Source organism: Triplophysa rosa, linkage group LG14, assembly GCF_024868665.1.
Source record: "Triplophysa rosa linkage group LG14, Trosa_1v2, whole genome shotgun sequence".
Taxonomy (NCBI): domain Eukaryota; kingdom Metazoa; phylum Chordata; class Actinopteri; order Cypriniformes; family Nemacheilidae; genus Triplophysa; species Triplophysa rosa.
The window spans coordinates 9658620-9679457 of record NC_079903.1 but is presented as its reverse complement, the minus strand read 5'-3'; the positions used below and the strand labels follow the sequence as shown (position 1 = coordinate 9679457).

The window sequence follows — 20838 nt, the reverse complement described above, 5'->3', positions numbered from 1 at the left end:
GTAATTCCTTTGCTTGATTGAAAGAGGGGGACAAACCGTAGAGGGATATCAAGAGGATTTGAGAAATGGGGGAAGGAGAGGCGGTGCAGTCTGTGCTTCTGGAGTTCATTACATTTTTTGGTGGTGGAAAAAGGAACAGGTTATGTTATTTGTTTTGTTTTACATTTTAAGGCATGCAATGAACATGTTTTCCTATTTAACTTGTTAAAGTTTATGATATGATTATGATTTATGCCATCAACATATCCAAATGTAAAACTTGAAAACCTATTTCCATTAGACGTTACACTACCAATTGTGCTACAGGCACACTTACTGTAAGTTAGTTAACTCGTAAACTAGCGTGAGAGAGCTTTACTTCAATAAAAAATAAAATGAAATAAGATATAAAATAAAATAAATACATCAAATAAAAAATACATAAACACAATAAATAAAATATATATATATATAAAATAAACATTAAATAAAAATAAACAAATAAATAAAATAGATTAAAAAATAGATAGATAGATTGTTTGTTTAGACCTACTGTATAAGAGATATTTTAAATATATGAATTGCTAATTTTCGTTTTTTTGTTGTTGCTAAAGCTAGAAAGCTACACTTGTTTATCCTACACTGTTTACCTAATGAAAAGCTGTCAGTGATAAGCCCTTCATTGGAAGTCACTCAGCCTCTGAGTCTTTCCCAGCGGTGTCATTTTATGTAATCACTGTTGGAATCCAACAGGATTCCTTCTTTAAAAAAAAAGAACGTCCTTTTTGTCCATCTCCCCTCACCCCATCTTCCTCGCCACTCTCTGTCATCCCGTTTGGCTTCTGCATGGTGATGGAACATTTGTGCAGTGATGGACGGTCGGATATACGGACCCTTTGCTTCTTGCTGACTCTTCTATGAACAGTCTGCATTGCTCCGAGCCTTTTGTCTGCGAGTCTCGCTACGTTCTCTGGTTCTAATTGAATCAACAGGATTGCTGTTACGAAGAGTGCGGAGGCAAGGGGGTCTCCTGGAGGGCAATGGAAAGGTCGGGACCTCTGATCCCAGCGCAGTACCTGCTGGGCATGGCCCACTAGTGTCAAACCTTGGGCGCTGGGATGAATTAGTAGCGTGTTTGTAATGAGTCCCAGCTGGAGCGCAGAGCTGGAGTCATTATTTTGGTTTTTACAGGAAGTTGGTTGGTTTATAGAATGATAATTTAGGAAATAAATCTGCTGCTTGAAAGGACATTATGTTAAACTGGAATTTACGATTATTTAAAGTGTCAAATTTCCCACAACAAGAGCAGTATTTGTTGACCCTTCAAGATTACAGCCTATTCTTTCAAACCAACCCCTTTCAGAGTATTAAATAATGTTTTTTTTTTGTGAAAACTTAATAGATATAGATCTCTTTAAAGCTACAGTGTAGCGATTAATTCAACAAAATGCAGCAAAAATCAATGCATTTCTGTAGTTAGAGATCAGCAGAACCGAATGCCTGTGGGAAACATAATTATCTTCACAAGTATCAACCCCAAAGCTCATATTGGCAACATAGGAGGGGCAACGGTGTTGACGTTCACCTCCCCCAGCAAACCCCTCAGGCGTTGCAAATCAGACAGATATCCTGATTATTTGTCAAGAGTCTTCAAGAAGGAATAAACAACAGGTCTGGGATAATGTAGGCCTGCTTTGGATTCTGGGGTCTTTACGCTGTCACATGGGGGAAGGGTGGTTTTTAAAGTCCTTCAAGAGATAGTTACAGAACAAACTCATGTTGTGACAAAAATGACTTTAGAGAAAAGTAAAGTCGATAAATGACAAGTATCACAATATTACCCCTTAACAGTACTAACAATGCTTTTATTATTGATTATTTTCCCCGCTTGATTCTAAATAGTTATGATTTGCCGTCAGTAACAGTGGTTAAGCTTGTTAAGATAGCCTATGGATTTTTCCCGTAGACTTGGAAGATAAGATCAGTGATTAACAAAGGTTTGTGATTCTTACACATTTTGTCTATCAAGATAATCTTTACAGATTAACACAATATGAACTATTTTTGAAGCCTAAATGAAATTGGCAGAAGTAAAAAGCTATAAACAGACTACAATGCGGTCGCCTCTGACAACTTTTTCAACCTTTAATAAAAATGTGTGGTAAGTAATTACGTGAATGAATCCCCATCCACGTTTTAGAGATTTGTGTCCATGTTGCATTATTTGTGAGATTTATATGCGCGATGACGTCTAACGTCCCCGTAAGGATGTAGTCGCTTTTAGCAATTTGTTAGCAACCGCCGTTTTAAATATACAATGAAGGTTTATAAAATCACAGGCGGGTTAAAACTGGTGTGCAGTGTTGGGTAAATTACTCTGACAAAATAATTAATTACTAGTTACATATCCAATAGTGTAATACGATTACTGTACAAATTACTCTCTCCAAAATGTATTTAATTACTTATTACTAAATACTTTCTATATCCTACAACCTTGATTAGAATTGATTCAAGGATAGACATGAAATGGCTTATTTAATTCATTCAAATGAATAATAAATAACTACATAAATAGTTCTTATTAAATGAGCAAAGTATACAAATGTAAGAAGGATATATTAAAGCAGTGGTCACCAACCCTACAAAAGCATACATTTTAAAGTTAGACTTATAAATTTGATGTCGTTTCCACTATTGAATATATTACACAGTATTTAGTTCAATTACATCAGAAGTAACTGTAATTAAATTATAGAAAAAATAAGAGCAATCCCTTACTTTACTTTTTAAAGGGAAAAGTAATTAAATTACAGTAACTAATTACTTAGTAACTAGTTACACCCAACACTGCTGGTGTGTTGTATGTCATAGATTAAAACCTTAACCAAAAACATTATTTTAGAAATGTAACCAAAAACCCATTAAAAAACCCCATAGACTTTGGGGCGATGGAACTGAAGTGCTAAAATGCTAACTTGCTTCTGGGTTTTGCATACAAAAATACGTCATCTCTCAGGTTCTCTATTGAGTCACATTGCTATGAAATACCATTAAATTAATCTCACGCATATGTAAAGACGATAATGAAATGGTACTGCATAGCAATGTGACTGAAACAGGCAGAACGTTTTAAAGGGAACCCGGTGTGTAGAGAGATGTATGGCTTAATGCGTTGTAATAGCCTTACACTACTAGCATTTGTCCTTAGAAACACATCAAATATTTTCAGCTCTTAAAAAAACCCTAAATGTAATACTCATTTTAACCTAAGGAGGCCGCCATGTTCTTTTTCGATGACGTAAACTGGTTGCACGCACAGCTAGGCAGCCAAACTAAACACCGACACACTAATCAGTTCTTTAGTAAATATAAGGTTCTGTAGGATAATATACATTATATATATGTGTGTGTAACAATGTTCACAGCAAGGAAGAAGGAGGAGGGAACCGGTGAACGTTGAACAACAAAACTTTAATAAAATAAACAAACAACAAAACGAAAGTAAAATGCCAGCAGCTCCCTCACGGTCGACTGCCGGTCACACATAATAAAACATAACGTAAAGTCCAGGCCTGGTTCTCTCTCGTCCTTTACTGTTGTTGCTCCTCCTTTTATATAATGCTAAAAGAAGAAAGAAAGAAAATAAAGACGCTATTTGGTGTATTTTACAACATTTTAATATTGTTTGTTAGAAACAACACAAACATGCATATTAATAACCAAAACCATACACGATGTTTTAGCCATTATACAATGCATTTTATCCAGATTTTGACTTTTTGATGTTGATTTATCAGCCTAACGTTATTGTCTTCTCTCCCTCGGTCATTAGCTGATGGGGGCTAATATTCACGTGGGCTCTAATACAGAATAAATAACCAAACCGCAAGCATTATTATTGTGTTTATCAGTATATTCTCATAATGTATAAAGTATACGATTATGGTGGATGCTGATGTCTTAAATAGTCTTAAATGTCTCAAAGGCGGTAGTTTAAAGCTATGATTTAATGCACGCTCACCTTGAACAGACGTCTAATACTGAACGCCTTCTTCTTTTATGGCTGGCAGGCTGGCTTGTGTCAAGAGGACATACCGCCACCTACTGTCCCTGTGTGTTTGTATATCTGATCTTATGGTTTACGTGTCATATATTTTACTGTTATATATGGAAAACGTGTGTGCTTCGCTTTTGCGAAAGAGAACAGGTTTAGGTCGCAACCATTTGACATCACGGATTCTGACGCAAAAAAATGGCAGCCTCCAAGTAAAAATATTTTTTCAAAGTTTATGAATACTGTGACAGTTACACTGTTTTTTTATTTCACAATTATAAAGTCAATGCCATTGTTCATATATTAAGCCATACATCGCTCTATACCAGGGATCCTTTTAACAACCGCATAGCAACATCCTGACAACCAACCACCCACAACACGATAACAGCAGGTTTACATTTGCATACACAACAATCACAGTTTATATTTATTTATTATTATTTTAAAAAAGTTTCACAATGTTTTCTTATTCTATTAAACCGTATTCGCACGGGATTAGTATTACCTGGGGACCTCTAGTCATTTGTAATAATTGCAGAGGTTGTCTTAATCCCGTGCGAATCGGCCATGTCTGTAATTTGTAAAGTAAAAATTCCCCCGCAAATTACCTACCATATTTTGACAAACACCGAGGTCCTGTGATAATATTAGTCCCGTGAGAATTGGTATCTCTGTGATTTGATCATTTTTCAAGATTTTATCCACCGGTTGCGAATAATGGAGGCTGTGTTGAAGTGTTTTGATATCATTTCGGGTGCTGGGTCATATCCATACTAGGGATGTGCGAGACTAATCGACTAGTCGGTAAGGTCCTACTAGTCGACATTGAAAACAACAGTCATTACGCGAGAAATTACACAAAATGTTATTATTTAAATGACTTCCATTTTAATGTTTCGTTTAAAAAACGTTTAAATCACTTACTTAAACAATATGTTTGATAAAATAATTATTAATAGTCTTTAAAAGTGTATCAGGAACGAAATGTTTTCATTTTAGGTCAGATCTAGCATGCGTTTCCATTGTGCAGCACGCTCTGAAATGACCACTTGAAATACGAGTTGTGGGGCTGTTTCGAAGGAGGAAAACGGGTAGGTTTTACGCAAACTATGTCATATCAAAGTGGCAAAACAATAATTTCACTGAGCTATGCGTAGTATCGTGTTCTTTTTGGCGCGATGCGGAAAATGCAGACGGAAGCGCGGAATGCAGGCATAAAACAAAAGGTAGATAATGATCTAAAGCTACATACATTTATGTTAACAATTACTGCATAATTATTATCAACATGTTCATTTTTAAAATGCATGAAAGACAGATTTACGTTATTTGATGGCAGAATGAGCTGTAAATGCGATGAATGCATCTTGAGCACACTCAATAAAACTGAGATGAGAACGTCTCAGCTTCTAGATTCACAGAACTTTGAAATTTCTTTGATTATAATGTTTATCACAAAAAAGCACTTGAATAAACATGATCGCTTAGCACTGTTATGTGTGTGCCCATGCAGAGTTTGCGCAGATTCCTCAGACGGAGTTATTGTTCACCAACATTGAGCCGACTTTCATCCGAGCATAACGCTTGCATTTCCTCAACAAGAACATGTAAAATAATATTAACATCATAATCACATGCTGACTCAAGTGTTTAGCCTAAATGAGCTAATTTGGGCAGCATGCGTTATTAGCGGCTTTTTCATTCGCTCTGCGCGAGATCAAATGTGTTCTGTACTTTTTGTACTTTTATCTTCTTTATAAATAATAAAAACATTATATAATGTAGGCTATCGATATGCTATAGGCCTAACCTAATTATAACTTGTAGGCTACTTAAATTGCGACATAATTAAAAAAGCAATATTTTTCAATCAACATCATTTAAATAAACAAATAATGAAACAGTAGTTTTTAAGCTTTAATTAATTGTTGTTAAATATTTTAAGTTTCATGACTTAAGTGTAATAGACACACTTTTACAAATTTTTTATATAAAAGTTCAATTAAATCATAGTAATCAAATTAGAGTACAAAAAAACAGACTTAAAGGAGAAAATAAAATGGATTTTCTATAGGCTATAGATATTTTAAGCCCAGGCACAGACCAGCCAAAGCAAACAAATGCTCATCGCGTCACTTCTTGCAGCCGCTAAAACGATCCAGTCAGGGTTAGCTCATCAGCAAATGCAAAAATATTAATGATAATAACTTAAGGAAAGTGGAACACATATGGATGTTTTAGCTACATTAAATATTGGATATGAACAGTTTGATTAATAGCCTACATTCTTTAGTCTTTAAAATGTACATAGGCCCTACGCAAAGTTTTTGGACCGCCTTCTGGCCTATTCTACAACGGTTACAACTACACGGTTACAACGAGGTCCCCAGATAATACTAATCCCGTGCGAATAGGGCTTTAGACTATATTTTTGTCCACTGTACTGTCAATTTTCAAAACCTTACAATTTTCACTTGAAGAAGAACCGTATACCTTTTTAGATTGCTACACATTCTAGCCTAACACATGTCTGACTATAATTTCCATTACATTGCTGTGAAAACAGCCACACAACTCACATGACGGTCTTTTGAAGGACACTATTAATACACAGCACATGCACAGAGAACAAGTCGGCTGTTTTTTTAGACTAGTATTGTCTAGATAGCGTATACTGTGTCTCCTCCTATAGGCTTGACCCACAGGTTGTTCAGTAGTTAGGGCTCATCCCTTCTAACAGAGAGAGATCTCTTCTGGAAGAGTGCAGTGTTCCCTTTGTTCACTGCGTGGAAAATTTCAATGTAGGTGCTCAGGCATGCTCTGGAAGACAGATCCCCAAGGCTTGCCCGAATCTCATTAGAGGACTTTCCAAAGTTTATTATGATTGGACGGCCCTGTGAAAGGAAAGCAAGGGCCCTAAGAGAGGGGGGTAAGCCTGAGTGTGGGTGTGTTTGTGGGGATAGAGTTAGACTCATTCCCATCCAGGAAGCAGATGTTGTGCGATGGCCAAACCACTCTGAGACAGATCTTAAATGTCAGAACTCTTTATTTACTTGATGCACTGCATGGGGCCGGTGTTTCTATTCCTTGTTCCTTATGAATTCCTATAAGTGCAAGTATAAGTGTTTTTGAGTAGTGTTTAAACTAAAGGCATTGCCACGAAGGTGACCAGCAGGGGGAGGTTTTGAAAGCAAATCTGCTCGTTGCGTAGCAAGGCTAGGCCCTCGGCAGGGAGCGAGCCAGAGTGCCATGCACAATACAAAGCCTAAAGAGACTTCCTGTGGGGTGAAGGATGGAAAAAAACATCTTGAGAAATTAAGAAAAGCAATTAATTGAAAAGAAAGTGGCCTTTATAGCTTGCACGTATAGCACGTATATTGCTTCTAGTTATCTGTTCCTTGCTGGTTTAGGTCATACAACACATGGATGTTGGCATTGTTGAAGGTGAAGACCAGATATTCAGCCAAGAAACAAAATTTCCCATGTTTTACTCACCCTCAAGGCATTTACCGAATATGACTTTCTTCTTGAAGAATAATGCGGTCGGAGTTATAAAACCACATATCCTTTTGCTTCCAAGTGGTAGAATGGGAGTGAATGGAAAAACAAGCCTCTGGTTCATGCGCAGCCGAGGGATAGCGAAAGTTAGACATTATCATTAATAGCGTTGTCAATATGGATATTTCTTCGATTCGCTTCAGAAGACCTTTAAGACCACGGAGCCGTGTCGAGTAGTTCTTTGACCGATGGATGCACTTTTTGGAGCTTCAAAAACTTGCCCCCATTCTACCGCTTGGAAGCAAAATGATACGTGGTATTATAACTCCGACTGCATTACTCTTCAAGAAGAAAGTCATATTCGGTTAGGATGCCTTGAGGGTGAGTAAAACACGGGGAAACTGTGTTTCTTGACTGAAGTATCCCTTTAAAGGATTTAACTATGTAGGGGAGGTTGAGGTAAGTTGGGTCACCACTGTATCTAAATTGTGCACATTTTCTGTTATGTAGCAATTTGTGTGGTTTTCTACATGCATGTCAGGTAAAATTATGTTTATGAAATTTATCACTGTAAAAATTCACCAATTTCAGCTGCCTTAAATTTTTAAGTTAAATAAAATTAGCTTTAAATAAAATGAGTAAATGGATAATGAGTAAATAAAATTAACTTTATGAGTCAATTGAGCTTAATTACATTGAACTGACTTAAAAAAAATCGACTTTTAAAATACAACTATGATTTTTTAAATTCAGTTCAATATAATTTAAGTTTAATTGACTCATAAAGCTAATTTAATTACTCTTATTTTATTTCATTTCATTTCCATTAAAATGTAAAGCTTTGATGTGATTATGCTTCTTGGAAAAGTTTATGTGTTATAACCAGAGAGATAAAGTTTCAAAACACCGTATTTAGATTTTAAAAATACATTTCATTTAACAATGTTCTCAACGGAAACAAGGACATTCTGTGTAGTTGTATTGCTCTACATGTGCTTTCGTTTATGGCTCTGAGAAGATACTCTTACCCGGAGTGACTTACTGATACTGTATACATATTGTCCTTTCTTCAATAAACATTGCAGTTTTCCATTTCATTCAGAACTTTGCTTTGCCAACAGTGATTATTCACCGGCTGTACAGTGTAAACAACTTTAAAAAGACAAATAGCCTACAGCCAAAATGCAGCAGCTCATCCATAAAGTCTGTCAGTAAAGAGCGGCTGTGTCCTCACTGCATGTGATCGTGTGTTTTGTGAAGACTTGCCTTTCTCTCGACTTCACTTGTTTTCTTTAGAGTAACTGGACACCTTACCCCCCCCCCCAGGAGTGTTTTTCAGTAAACTAGCCCTTATCTTTGCCTCAGATGCTCTTACTGTAGCGATCACACATTATTGTTAGACAAACACACAAAACTCTTGAAGTATATGGGGATATATATGATGTTTATATATATAAGGTTTCAGACATTAAAGAAAATGCATTTGATTTGTCCACCTCTAGGCACACGCACACAGTTTAACTTGTAGCCTGTCTGAAGTGCTTGTTGTGGTTGTCTAAGTTGTGCTGAATCACAAGGTCCCGGTTTACTGTCAGGTACTGTGTACATGATGGAATGGCTCTACACTAAAAGAATAAACATATAAAATTAAACCTTTGAGGCTACAGTATATAACAAAACTCACTGCTTAAATGGAAATAGGTAATTAATGACGAAAATGTTGGTATGGAAATAGAGGTATGAACAGTGTAGTGTTGATCATAATGTGCACAAATAGCAAACTTGTTAAAATCATGCTTAAAATAAACTTCAATCAACTTAAAATAAAAGTCCGGACATCTTTCATACGCTCCTAAAGTATGTGTAGGACTGCTCTCGTTCTTCTTTCTCATATATGCACATATAAGTGTCAACTATAAACACTAAGGATGTCAAAATTACTATATAAAAAGTACGTATGTGTGACCAAGCATTCATTTTGCTTAAATTTCAGTCTTTGGTCTGATCTTACTCTGTCAATATTAAAGCTATCAAGGTTTCACAGCATATTCTTATGGGTGTATGTACATTAGGATGATTTTATGTAGAAAACCACAAACAAACACTTAAGCTGGGTTTTCACAGGCACATATTGTAATATCTCAGCAAAAATGATTAAAAATGCATATTTATATTAAAGGAACCATTCCCTCAAAACGTTTGAAAAGAGTTTTAAAAGTGTCCAAGCTTTATTTCATTTGAAAGTGAGTAGAGATTTATACTGCAAAGCTATTAAAAAGTACAAAAAAGTAATCCACATGTCTCGTGCATAATATTCCAATATCAGAAACCATTTCAAAATATTATGGAAATATTTTTCACGGGTATGTCTAATGTCACATTTAATTCTGTGGATGCACTGGAGTGTGCAGTTTCAACCTTTGACACTTTCAAGTGACAGCGACATTTCAGATGGTGGTCTGCCCGCTTTCACTCCAAAACCCCCACTGTGACCTCACACTGTGGGCAAGTGCAGAGGGTGTGTACTTCAGCACCTGCAAATGAAATTAAAACAGATTAATAGTGTTGAGAACAAACAAACACATGACATCCTGCAGGCAACATGCAAATGTGTAGCCTGCGTGGAGGATAATGAGACATTTTAGACTGAAATGACAGAAATCGTTTTATTTTCATAGGGCATATTCCTGAAACTCTGAATTTGTCTTGATTGTTAGAAAGACTAATGATATTGTACAGGAATTCAATTTTGGGCATCAGAATGTATGCGGGGACTTCTAACAAATCTAATAAAAATCATCAGAAGTCATAAAGGACATGGATCATATGCTCAAGTCTTTTAATCTGCACATGAAGCGTATGAGACCATTGAACGCTCTTTTGTCACTTACGCCCATGTGCGTTTCTACGGCTTCTGATGCATTTGCATGAGAAAAGCACTGAGAGGCGGGTGTGAAATATTCTTTTCATGCTCCGCTAAAGGATGGAGATCCCTGTCAAGGCAAAGCTATCTTGTTGTGGCTTAGGTTTGTTTTGAGATTGCATTCAGTGAGCCAAGGTTTTATGTCATGTAATGGTTTCCCATTTGCAAGGTTGGGCCTTTGCAGCTGCAGAGCCCATTAAAAGTTGATTGACATCAATCTTGGGACGTTTACAGATCATTTGCGATGTCATATGGTGCGCGGTAATGGATTTAGGTCTTATGAAAATGCAGTTGTTGAGTTTCTGTCTTTTGCTTAGAAGGGAGTACTTCCAAATGAAAGAACATTTTCTAGGTTTATTACTTTCTGCTTATTGTTATTTTTAAGTTACAGTTGTGGTTCTTCGGTTGATGTAATAGTGAAAAGTTCACCCCAAAAATAAAATTCTGTCATAATTAATGATTGCCCTAATGCACTTTTTCTGTGGAACACAAAAGCATTTTTTTCACTCATTTCCATTCAATGAAAGTGAATGAGGACTGGAGCAGTCAAGCTCCCAAATGACAAAAGAAGTTCCATAAAAGTGGTTCAAATGACTTGCATGCTACATTTAACATATTCTCAAGTCATGTAGTAACTTTATTAGTTTTGAAATGGAAAGTGACATTATTTTCATTTTTGGGTGTACTATTCCTTTAAAATGCAGGTCTGCTGAATAATTTCCTTCTTGGTCATTTGGGATGAGCAATGGAGAAGTTGGGGGGTGTCTTTTCGGGAGATGTTCCTTTTTGCCCCCTGACACTGTTGTGATTAAGGATTAGAGCATAGAGGGTCTTCAGCCACCCCCCCCTTCCCTAAACAATCACCCCCTCCCTGGCTCCCACCCCCTTTTACAGCTCCTCGATACCCCTGGGGGTGGGGGGAGGGCGACTGAAGGCTTTTTAGCCCAAGAACTTTTTACTCATATTATGTTCTAAAGTCTTTTGCTCAATCAGTGGAGCAGGAGGGTAACACCCCCACCCGCCCAAAGCGCAACACCACCCTTCTTCCCTAACCACACACCCTGCAAGCTAACAACATTGCATCAAACACCGAAGTCCTTAATGCTTCTTCCAAGCACCCTAAACAAACTGACCAGATGTCTGTTTATCACACACTAATGACCCTAAGACAACAGGTTTAGTGTTTTGGGCCACAAGGTATTTAGTATGCGATCATCTGCAACCAGGGACTTTCTAATGAGTATTAAGGAGTTCCAAAGTTTGACTATTTTTTGTGAGCAATGTTCATATGATTCCGGGCTATCTAGTTATTTATGTACCTAATGTTGGGACAGTTCAACTCATTTTTTGCAAACCAGTTGCAATTAAATTGAACAATGATTCAGCAGAATTTGTGAATTCACCAAAGATCCCACACATGACCTCACTGACTCCGACCCAACCATGACATCACTCTTTCTAAAGCACTTGTTGTTTTTTTCATATTAGGACTTTAATGAGATGCCCAGTCCCTCTTGACGTCCTTATGTAACCTTCTAATTATATCCTGTAGTCTTGCAGGAACTTCGACAATAGGTATTAGACAGAGTAGCTTTTTTGTTTGGTTGTGTTCTATGCTGAGATTAAGTTACAGCAGCATGATGGAAATTAGACTTAAGTTAGTTGCATCACAAGAGCCCTTGTGTCTCAACAAGACCTTCATACGATTTGTCGGAACCTGCTTCTTGCCCAGTTCGGTCTTTTCTGTTTCTTGTTAACGAAGGAGGAAATCTTATTAGTGCTGAGCTCTATGTGGTGAGGGGGTAAAATTACAGTCTTTAATATGCTCTAACAAGCTACCTCAAAAGCCAAAGAGGGAACACTATTAAAGTTACTTTGGAGGGTGGAATGGTTAAAATGTTGCTTTCTATGTGCATTATGAGCTGGTTACTGTGGATGAAGAATGCACGCTCAGAATAATGTACACTTCCATATGCATGCTTAAGATTACATTTCCAGTCAAAGGAGATTGGATTTTATTGAATTTTCAAATTCATGTTCTTATACTTTAGATTTGCTTGTGTTTGTGTAATATGTATGCTTACTTTTTTAAGTTTATTTAAACAGACGAGGAAAGTAACGGAGCAGCCAGTAAGTGCACAACATGTTATTAAAAAACATCTCAGCTTAAAGTGAAAGTTCACCCAAAAAATGAAAATTCTGTCATCATTTACTCACCTTCTTGTCATGTCAAACTTTTTATCTTGTGCAGAACACAAAATCAAGTAAATGGGTGCCAACGTTGTTTGGTATTCTTCAAAATACCTTCTTATGTGTTCTGCAGAAGAAAGAAAGTTTGAAATGACAAAAGTGTGAGTAAATGATGACAGAATTTTCATTTTTTGGAGAACTATCCCTTTAATATGCTATGATATATTTTGAGCAAATGCCAAGAGATATCCAACCAAATCGTGACTAAAATTTGATGAAGCATAAGTAAATGTGTGCACAGTTTTAATAAATAGTGTACAAATAAAGCTGGTTCACATAAATACATTGTTTGTTCTAAAAACACCTTTTGAATTCAAAGTCTAATTGCTTTATTAAAAAAACTAGAGAGCATCTACCCTAGTTGTTAAAAAACCATTGGCACCCACTGATCTTGTTAAGGCTGTTCCCGTGGAACGCATCATCACACAGAACCCTCACGTCTCCTCTCACAGTGGGATCGCCTGATCAATGTCTGTGGTCACCAGGAAAAGGCAAATAAAATGACTTTAATGTCAACCTCTTCACCAGAGGGTGACACTTTCAACACCTTCACCAGGTTATATCAAAGCACCTCAGAGGGCCGTCGTCTCCAGCTCTGACAGCAACAGGGTGGCGCGAGCAAGTCTCGAGAGCAGATTATCTGAAATATACAGATAAGTCACTTTTGTGTAGACACCTAATATCAAGTCTTGACTACATAAAAGCTTGATTTTGCCAGAAGCAATAAAGTTCATTTAACACACCCTCAGCTTGTGTGACAACATGCCCCAATAGCTGAGGCATGCAATGAGGGGTAAGTTGTCACTGTAGGGACCTGCTATTGAATCTATATGATTTAACTATATTTATTTTTAATTTACTTTTCAAAAAGATGATGAATCATAAAAGGATTCAGGAAACAGCACAACTGTGAAAATGTATTAAAACACATGTTAATGTTAATTAACTCTAGGAAAATTATGAGGGACCATAGTTTACTACAAATACAATGACGTAACATTAATGAAAAGCCCGTCTCATTAACACATTTTAATTCTATTCACATTCTCTATTTTACGGCAGTTTTTGGCTTTATGTTTGAAACTATAGAAAACACACACGTGGACATTTTTTTCACGACCATCAGTTACTAAAATATAGCCCACATGTATATCAAAGGTATGTATATTTTATATTAGGGAAAGATTAGAGCACGATGTGACGTCACAAGCGCGCTTTGTAGACGTTGTGGGCGGAGCTACGTGAGAAAGCGGAGGTGTGGCCGCCGTACAGTGTGCGTTAAAAACACGTGTTGCAGCGGAAAGTCCAGAGTTCACCAAAGCTGCGAGGGTGTCTTGTGGGATCGCCAAAAACTAAATACAAGACTATGCCATCCTACGCGCTAAATCAGTTTGTTGACCTGGATGACGTCTTGTGCAAGGTACATTTTACGTTGAATGAACGAATTGTGTCATTGTAATAAGTTTAGTGTTGTGGTAGCGAAATATGTTTGAATTGTTGTTTGCCATCAGGCTGGACACGCGAACGAGTTAATGAATTCTACAAAGTTTGGGATAAAGATGCATAGTACAATGTATGCTGTTTGATGTAAAAATGCAAAATGTAATGGGTTTACGTAAGATAAATGATACACAATCGAGTCGATCAGACGACAACTTGCTAACAACTTTACAACAACGTGGGCCTCGCGTGGGCGCCTTTTTTAAACGAAATCGTACATTGGTTATGACTTGATGAGTTGCATTTATGTAGAAAGCTTAAACGATATGGAAATTGCTTGAAGCAATGTTTATATTCAAAGCCCAAATATTTTACCCTCGTTCGCTTTTTTAAACGTAAACAACTTTGTTGCGGAGGAAGCGACGTCATCGCGCTTCCATTTATTTGGATATGGGTTTAAATATGTTTATTTGTTTGTGTTATATAAACGTGCATTAAAACTTTAATTCCGATAACGTAGTTTTTCTGATGCACCAAACCAAACGCAACCTTGCGAACTATGGGATCAGCGTTTACTTCTTTCTATTAATTTTAAACACGAGGCTTTGTGACGTTTAACACGTTCTTTTTTATCCCTTACAGCACCTTTTGAATCTAGATCTCCGAGAGCCAGCGAAGATCCCCCCACATGCTGCTGTTGGATACAGAAAGCCTGACAGTCCCTGCACACTTTCCTCCAGCGGTTCAGGACTTTCTCTGGACAGCATGGAGAGTGGTTCCATAACCCCAAACTACTGGGGCTCCCAGAAAGTCTCATCTCAGTCGAAGTGGAGCAAGACTCCATTTTGGTCCGAGCGCTCCGTTAGCATGGTTGAGGGGAACACCGGAAGCCTGGGTTGGTCATCTGCCGAACCTGATCATTTAAGACAGCCTTTGGGTACATCAGGTGCCGGGTCTCTCTCCAGCTCCACGTCATCAATCTCAGCCACCTCGTCCCGCTACAAGACAGAACTGTGCCGCACGTTTGCCGAAAGGGGGGTGTGCAAATACGGCGCCAAATGCCAGTTTGCCCACGGGCTCGAAGAACTGCGTGACCTCAACCGCCACCCCAAGTATAAGACGGAGCCCTGTCGCACTTTCCATTCCATTGGCTTCTGTCCCTACGGCATCCGTTGCCATTTCGTGCACAACGCTGAAGACGATCAAATGCACAGCTGCCCTCACACAACCAATAGGACGGTCCAGCGTCCTCCGCTCCTCAAACAAAGCTTCAGCTTCTCTGGGTTCCCCACAACTCACCAGCCCCTGGACGCCCATCTCTCCACCAACTCCTTCCTCCGGGCACCTTCCGTCGCCACTCCAACCTCCACCACCATCTCCGACCTCCTGTCTCTGGCCTTCCCGCACATAGATGCCAGCACTCTTCTGGAGCAAGCCAGGGACATCAACCCTCAGTTCTTACCATCTCCAGACTCTGGGTGCTCCAACTCTGGACTGTCTCCCACCCAGCTACTTCCCTCCCAGACTGATGCCTGCTTGAGACAGAGCCCCACCGGCGGCGCATCTCTAGGCCTCAGGAGCCTGTCTCACACTTCGCTCTCAGACCACGAGGGCGGCAGCTGCAGCTCGTCCAGCAGCATGAGCGGCTCCGAGTCCTCCTTCGGACACGATGGCAGTGGGCGCAGGCTTCCCATCTTTAGCCAGCTGTCGGTACCTGATGACGTCATCTACAGCGAGAGTAGCAACTCCAGCACGAGCTTCTTCCTCTAGATGCCTTCAAAGCTCGCTGGGACTGAACTGTATACTGTGTTATACCTACTGTATTATATGAGCAATACTTGACATTTTAGTTAAGCTCAGAGTGTGATGTATGGATTTTTGCAGTCATACTTTAAGTTGGGTTTTGTACGATGCAGGGGAGGGAAATGCGAGGCAAGGTGGAATTGTGACATCAAGATGTTTGGAGGAAATGTACAGCTGTTAACTTTTAAAGGTGCTTTTAGCCATCAGCTATTTACGAAAAGATTTATTGTACCAGAATAGCCAAAGAGAGGTGATTGAGCAGCCGTGGAGTTTTTGTTTTATTTAATTTTTTTCATAATGTTTGAGATTACTGTACTCTTACCCAGAGACCAAATGTTTTCAAGCTGTCTATACTGCCTTTTGTAAATGGACTGTTTCTAGACATTGCTGATGTTAGATTTGAGTTTTTATTAGTCATATTGGCAATGTCACTGTTCTTGCTCCTGTTGTATATCGTTGGGTTTGTTTCCAGACAGCCTTGTGTTTTGGAGGATGTGTTAAACAGACCTCCATAAATGCAGAGTTGGAGCTTTATTCCAGATGACTTGCCTTCTGACAATGTTGCGTAGTTTTTGTCACGTAGCTGTTGAGTGAGTTTAGACCAATTACTACTAAATGTGACATTAGTAGCCTTGTTCGTTCTTTTTATAGCTGGTTCTGATGGGTCCCTTTTTGCATCTGATTGTCTGAGAAGCCCCCATTGGCTTTGTTACATGAGGAGTTTAAAGTAACTTAATTTCTTTTTATTTATTTTATTGTATTTATAGAGAGCGTGGTTTTTCATAAGGTTTGTATTAAGTTTAATATATTGATTTTTCTCGCTGCTGCCCTCATTTTGTACTGAAAATAAACCCTGTTGGTAAACATCATTTTCCTGTTTTTTTTTTTTTTTTTCAAATGATCTCATTTCATAACGCATTAAAACAAGCCTGCAATCTTCTTTTTTACTGAAAGATTAGACTTATGAGTAGGAACTTAGTTCTTTTTTGATCTTTCTAACACATTTCTTTAGAAAAATGTACTAGTTTGTGCTTTGCTTTAAAAAAAGTTTTGAAATTTTACCATTAGCATTAAGATACTTTGGAGCTTAAATGGTGATGTGAATTTGTACTTTGTTATTCTGGCCCTGTGGTGGGGGAGGTGTGGGTGGATCACATCTAGTATGGAAATGAGAAGCTCTTTTGTGTTAATTGGGTTTAAATCCCATTTGTCCATTAATCCTTGTGTTAACTGGCTGCTGATATTGCATATAACGTTGACGCCTTTTGCTCTAGATCGGCATTTATCTTCACAATAAATATACGTTTCTTTCATATAATTGATGGACCTGTGGCTCTCTGTACTCTCAAGTTGCATATTCTTGTAATTTTCCCCCCACATGTTTGTTCTTTCAGATGCATTGCATGAGGGCCCTGGCGGTGTTATTAAGAGTTGAAACTGAATCCCGCTAAAGCTTTTGACAGGTAAGTAACAAAAAACTGATTCAGTTCACTATTCCCTTGTCACAGAAGACAATGCCACGGGGAGGTGTCCTTTGAGAGAGGCGAACCGGGGAAAGGGTTAAAACTGTCTTACTGTTCTCTATTGTGCCCGGGGAAGATTCTCCCACATCGCCTAGTGAGTTTTTACAAAGCCGGGCGCATTCTCACACCGGGCCCGGATCATATGGAATCCCGAGCAGATGGCCACATTCACTTGGACTGTGGGTCAAACATATGCTCTCCAGGCCCTTGTATAGAATGGAATCTGTGAGCGGAAAAGTGAGCAGGCAGCTGGGGGTGGGGAACTGAAGCTGCCTACTGTAAGACAATGAGACGGGGAACACTTTAAAGATTGACTTTTGTTATCTGATTGATGAAAAGATTTCTGGATAGTGCTCTGATAAGAGAATTGAGTGTCTTAGTTATTGAATTAGGTTATTCAATTCTGTTAAATGCTTGTTTTGTCAAGCTGTAGTTTTCTGTAGAAGTCTATACACTGTAAAACTTTGCTGTAATTTTGCTGTAAAACTTACTGTAGATTTAATTACTAAATATACTTTCCAATTAGTGCTGATTTCAATTACTTTATAACACGTTGACTTTTGAGATTCAAATTGAGCATGAAGAGACTGGCATTAGCTCAGCAACACTGCAAAAAATGGCATTCTTCCAAAGCATTTTTCTCTTGTTTACTGTAAAAATATTGAAAACTTCTTAAATTACCATAAATTTACATAACATGAAAAGTGACCCAAGATATTTAGTCTTTTTTATGAAAGAAAAATATATAAAGTAGGTAAGTTCATGCTTAAAACAAAATTGTGCATTAAATCTACAGTAAGTTACTGGCAAACCTGCTGCGAAATTACAGCAAAGTTTTACAGTGTACTTACTAAGATTATCATGTAGGGAACACAACGAAGCCACACTGGAGTACTGGAGTAAAGTTCAACTTAAGTTCATGTTAGCCAAAAGGTTTGTATAGCCAAGATCAGGTTAGGTCAGGGCATGTTGTCACATTTGATACACTGTAATTTTACACATACACAATATACTTATTAGCCAAAACAATTGATTTATGTTGTTTTAATTATTTTCCATTCTTTTGCATGTTTGGTAAACTGGTTGCTATAAAGCCTATAAATAAACATAAAATATTGTAGAAAATGAATGTTTATAACAGTATGTCACAAGAGGTATTGTTCATACACTGGTGTTAATACACTGCAGACTGCCACTGTGACAACATGCCCCACTGTGTATCTATACTAAATTACTAAATTTAAGATACTGTGTATTTAAATTCTAATTTAAATGCATCACATTGTTAAGACTTCAAGATGTTTATTTATAAAAAACATTTGCGTTCTAAAATGAAGCTGTTGTTTTTCAACCCTTTCCTCCGATAAATAATGTATGAATGAATAAATGTAAAATGCAAATCTACCCTCTTGTGGCATAATGGACCCATACTTGGTATATAAAAAATTGTTATATGTAAAATATGTTGTATGTAAAAAATAGTTGCCTACACTGAAGACGCTAATAAATAACAGGTTTTATTTTATTGTTTAGATATTTTAAATCGCAACATAATTCTAGTTGCCTCTGTGGTATTCCACAGTTTTGACGAGCTTACCATTTTTCGGAAAAAAATTGAATACTCAATTATTCAAGCGAGTAATTGTTCAAAAACTTTTGACCGGTGGTTGAAGTATCTCCTAACAACAAGTAACCACTAGATGTCAGTAGAGGTCTAGAGTTCAATTACTTGAACAGAACACTATCATTTACATTGTGTTACTGTACTGTATATACATGAGTGTTAGGTAATATAAGTGTTGTGATGTTGCAGTGTGGAAATAGATTATATTTGATTACAGATCAAATATATTTTGAAATATTATATTGGGATAGAATAAATTGGAAGACTTACCATCATTGAAATAAATTGAAAATAGGCCTCATTTGTTTTTATGTAAGTAAAGTGTTCTCTGATTTATAATTAGAGTCTGTAGTTTATTTCATTGTAACACTCCCTCACCCCAATTCCACACATGACACTGATATAAAAGTAAAAGGGATGTACGCATTTACATGTAAAAGTAGGGCAACAATTCCCCCTTTCTTGTCAAAATTAAAAAGTACAACTAAGGCTTGCATGGATGTCACAATGGGTCAGTTTTACTTCCTGTTCCTCCTTGCTTCATTTCCTCTCATGTAGCAGCAGTTCCTCATAAAAGAGGAAGTGTGGCCTCTTTACTGCACTCCCACCGTGAACAGACATTTCACAAATCACAAGACGTTTTTACTTACGTTGTCAGATTTTTGTTCTTAAACGCTAAAAGATTTTAAGTTTAAAGGTGCAGTTTGTGTAAAATATCAGTAAATATTTGCAGTAAAATATCAAAAAACCACTAAGCTAGTGTTATATATTTTGTTCAGCCGAGTACTTAAAATATCTCAAATGTTTCCAACTACTTGTAAATCGTGAGAAAATCGCCATTCTAAACAGTGACATGGGGCCTATCAAAGGCATCATATCCGCGTTACCCTTTGTTTACTGACGTAGAAACTGCATGACAACAGTGTCGTGGACAAATGCGGAAGTAGTGTCTAGCGTCTAGCAAGCCACTATAGCTTGTTTCGAGCAGTCACTTAGTTATGGACCACAATTATTTGCAACAATTATAAAACTTTACCTCATTTGCTAACATGATTTCTCATCATTTTCTCATGATTTCCCCTTTTACTGTTTTCATTTGCTCAGTTATATAATGTATGGTTTGTTCTGGGCACCTATTCTATATTTGGCATATATTGGTGTAGAACATTTTTGACACCATTCTTTTCATCAAGCTTGCTTAATCAAAGGAATAACTGTACATTTTAGATTTCATATTTCAGAACGTGCTGTCTGTGTTAAACACATGTTTGGATATCCTGCCTTTTTAGGGTGTTGTTTTAAACAGTAAGGGTGGACATGAATTTTTCACTTAGTGTAGCTTTTGGAAACCGACCAATTATTTCAGCTGTTGATGTTACAGAGCAAAGACATTTTTCATCACGTTACTTTGAAGGAAAACTATTTACGAATACGTTCAAGGACTTACGAAACAAAACAAAACAAAAAACACTCCCTCTCAATGAGGACTATGACGATTGAGTAACTTTGCCTAAAGAACTGAATGTTTCCAAATGATGGCGGTTCTTTGGAGGTCAGTTAAAACATATCATCCTTAAAAATGAATGGAATGCATAACAGTTCCTTTCACCACAGACTCTTGTTTTTCCTTGGTCTCGTGAAAAAAGGAGCGCAAACAAAGTCTGCTTCTGTAATCTTTGAGGTTTTATGTGTGTTGTGTGAGGTGCAATAAGTGAGAACTGATTGAGTCGGAGGAAAA

At 37.6% G+C, this 20838-nt stretch overlaps 1 protein-coding gene across 1 annotated transcript; it reads left to right on the top strand.

Annotated features, from left to right (window-relative positions):
• The first annotated feature begins 13988 nt into the window (after positions 1-13988).
• zgc:114130 (uncharacterized protein LOC570332 homolog) lies at positions 13989-17249 on the top strand. The gene is made up of 2 exons (XM_057351303.1): positions 13989-14130; positions 14793-17249. Exons 1-2 carry the CDS (start codon positions 14077-14079, stop codon positions 15918-15920), a joined length of 1182 nt encoding a protein of 393 aa, XP_057207286.1. The 5' UTR covers positions 13989-14076; the 3' UTR covers positions 15921-17249.
• The last annotated feature ends 3589 nt before the right edge of the window (positions 17250-20838 follow it).

Bases quoted from the DNA above. Each gene is read 5' to 3' on its own strand.
- zgc:114130 (XM_057351303.1), top strand. From the start codon at position 14,077: ATGCCATCCTACGCGCTAAATCAGTTTGTTGACCTGGATGACGTCTTG. The intron at 14,131-14,792 runs GTACATTTTACG...TATCCCTTACAG, and splicing joins TGGATGACGTCTTGTGCAAG to CACCTTTTGAATCTAGATCT.